This window comes from Pongo abelii, chromosome 7 (genome assembly GCF_028885655.2).
Source record: "Pongo abelii isolate AG06213 chromosome 7, NHGRI_mPonAbe1-v2.0_pri, whole genome shotgun sequence".
Classification (NCBI taxonomy): domain Eukaryota; kingdom Metazoa; phylum Chordata; class Mammalia; order Primates; family Hominidae; genus Pongo; species Pongo abelii.
The window spans coordinates 71447582-71450301 of record NC_071992.2 but is presented as its reverse complement, the minus strand read 5'-3'; the positions used below and the strand labels follow the sequence as shown (position 1 = coordinate 71450301).

At 36.9% G+C, this 2720-nt stretch overlaps 1 protein-coding gene across 1 annotated transcript; it reads right to left on the bottom strand.

The window, feature by feature from the left end:
• Nucleotides 1-206: 206 nt before the first annotated feature.
• On the bottom strand, nucleotides 207-1519 carry LOC100936627 (large ribosomal subunit protein eL37-like). The gene is made up of 2 exons (XM_054561111.1): nucleotides 1454-1519; nucleotides 207-522 (listed from the first exon to the last, which is right to left on the bottom strand). The coding sequence occupies exons 1-2, from the start codon at nucleotides 1517-1519 to the stop codon at nucleotides 223-225; spliced, it is 366 nt and encodes a 121-aa protein (XP_054417086.1). The 3' UTR covers nucleotides 207-222.
• Between the last annotated feature and the right edge of the window lie 1201 nt (nucleotides 1520-2720).

The following is a 2720-nucleotide window of genomic DNA, read 5'->3' as shown; positions in this document are numbered from 1 at the left end:
AATACATTTTGGTAGGATCATGAGATACAGCAAGGATTAAATACACTTAATGATGTGCATTTGCTAGGTATTTTTGTCTTAGTACACAGATTGTGATTATTTCAGAACAGGAGTCCACGAACAATGGCCTGTAGGGCTGTCTTTTTTAATTTATTATTTATTTATTTATTTATTTTGTATTTTTTTAAACCAGAACATGTATTGCATGACTAATCGTTGACATTAAGATGAACTGGATGCTGCAACAGCTGCCCTCTTGGGTTTAGGTGTTGTTCCTTCACGGAATCCATGCCTGAATCTATGGTATACAATTTTTAGGTGCCTCATTTGACCAGTTCTGGTGGTATTTCGTCTTTTAGCCTTGGCACTCCAGTTATACTTTCTCTTGCTCTTGGCAGGGTAGCCACATTTGCCACAAGTCGACTTCTGAAGGTGGTAGGCCTTAGAGCCACAGTGGCGGCACAACGCGTGCGTCTTATTGCAATGCTTTCCAAACAATGACGTTCCTTCGTCATCTCGCTTCTGTGGCCAAGACCAGAAACAAACACAGCCACACTCATTTATTGACATACCATCTAATGGTAATTGCAACACAGACTTTACGACCTGCAAAGCCTAAAATTTTTACTATCTGGTCATAACAGCAAACATGGAAGCTATCACACTCCTAGGGTTGTTTCAAAGACACCTGCTAGATGTAAATAGGTTGATTTGAGTAGCAATGAGGATAATAACTGCAATGTAATAAAACAGTAAATGTAATTAAATTAAACCTATACATTCACATGTATTAAACCTGCACTGTGTTTGGAATACAGACAGAAACCACTCATTATTTTGAAAACTACTAAACATTCATCCTGTCTTTTCTATACTCAGGTTAACCTAAGAATGAATAAGGGGAAGTTTCTCTCTATAGAAGTATTCTAGCTAATAAATGAAAAATAGATAAAAAATTAGAATTTTGTCATTTTACAATTTCTAAGAAAGTGACAGATTTAGACAATAGTCATCAATGGCTGGTAGCCTGACAAGAGGCAGCCCAGAAATTGTATGACTCCTGAGGAGGGGAAGCCCACCACCTAGGAGGAAGTCTTCCTTTCAGCAGGGATCAACAGGACCAGGCATTGCTCCCCTGTCATCCCCGGAGAGCTTCTGTACTGGCTCCCATTATCGCCAATATCCATCTGGACTCCAGAGAAGGAGGAGAGGTTGGCGCTCTATCGCTTCCTTTGTATCTCCTGAGAGAATCTCTTCCTTGCTACCCACAGAAACACCCTTTCTCATGTTGGTCCCCCAATACTACTGCTTCCAGGCTTGTCTGTGGCTGTCACCAAAGTAAAATTAAATTCTGATTTTGTTCAGTAGCTCTGAACAAAATGTATTTTTCAGTAGCTCTGAACAATATGTATCACCATAAGATAAGTGATACATGTGCAGTATTCACCAGTACCACATCTGATCTCCTTAAAACAAGTAACGGATGGCTCCCCTTCTGAGTTAGGTGAGGATTCCGCATTTCCCCGGGTGACCCCACAGAAGCACACACTGAAGCCCCGTCTTCAGGCTATTCCTCAAGGGGGTGTTTGTGTTTTTCCATCAAGCTGTCTGCAATGCAGAACAAGATGCTTGACACATAACAGGTGTTTGAGAACTCTTTATGGAATGTATTGAATGTATAAGTAATAAATCTGTGAGCCCAGTAAATCAGCAGTGAGCTCAATTTACAGCCTGCCTGTTCTGTAAGTACAGAGTAGATATAAACAAAATACCCCTTGTGTTATCACAGTCATACCTGAGTTTACAGCCATGCACTATGTCACTGTTGTCATTTGGAGTAATATACAAAATTCAGCCGCATTGAATAATAGATCATTTTAACAGGTATCAATTATGCTTTATGGTAATTATCAAGATGTCATAAATTTAAGTGGGAAAAAAATGTTTGAAATTATTTAAGTGCCCCTTAGCATTGAGTCTTGTGCTCCCACAAAATATGAAAGAAAACAAATTTAACCAGATGCAGCCAAAATGTTGGCTGCTTTCTGGAATAAAGCAGAAGCCTCACTAAATGGAGAATAAAGTAATTTGGAGTGGTAATCTACTCTTCAAGTTGAAAAGAAATTAAAACATAGAAATATAAACATTCTGAGAACAAGTATTTTCTATGTGTGTGGGTTTTTTTTTTTTTTTTGATTTTAGAAGTTAGGTTTTTAAAAAGAGCACTTCTCTATTTCTTTTTATTTGAAAAACAGCTTTTCAAATCATTTATAGAGAATGGTCTAATTTTTTTCTTCTAAAGCAATTGCTTTAGCTGCCAGGGTATAAACAGGTCGTGGAATATAAAAGAAACAGCAAAGATCAGAGAACCTCAATATCCAGCTGTCAAACTCAGAGCACTGTTTTCTTTTCAATAGGTTGACTCCTGGAACATTCTTGAGTTTCTATTTTTTTCCTTTTGAGATATTACCTACCCTAAAATCTAAGACCCATTTAGAGTTATGACTTATAAATGTGATAACTTTCCAAGTTATCATGGAGTAACTTCAAAGAAATCTAATTGACATATTTCTAATTATAAAATTGGGAACTTAAAATAATTAGATGTACCTCATAAGATCTAATGTGAAACTTCAAACAAATTCTTCTAATCATGAGAAAATTAACTTCTTTTTGCTTAATATCAAATCTATTAACAACCCAAATAAAGTTTGAGTGCA

Excerpts from the sequence above, each read along its gene's own strand:
- LOC100936627 (XM_054561111.1), bottom strand. The coding sequence starts at position 1,519 with ATGCGGAATCCTCACCTAACTCAGAAGGGGAGCCATCCGTTACTTGTT. Across the intron at positions 523-1,453 it reads TTTTAAGGAGATCAGATGTG|AAGCGAGATGACGAAGGAAC; the intron begins GTACTGGTGAAT and ends TCTTGGCCACAG.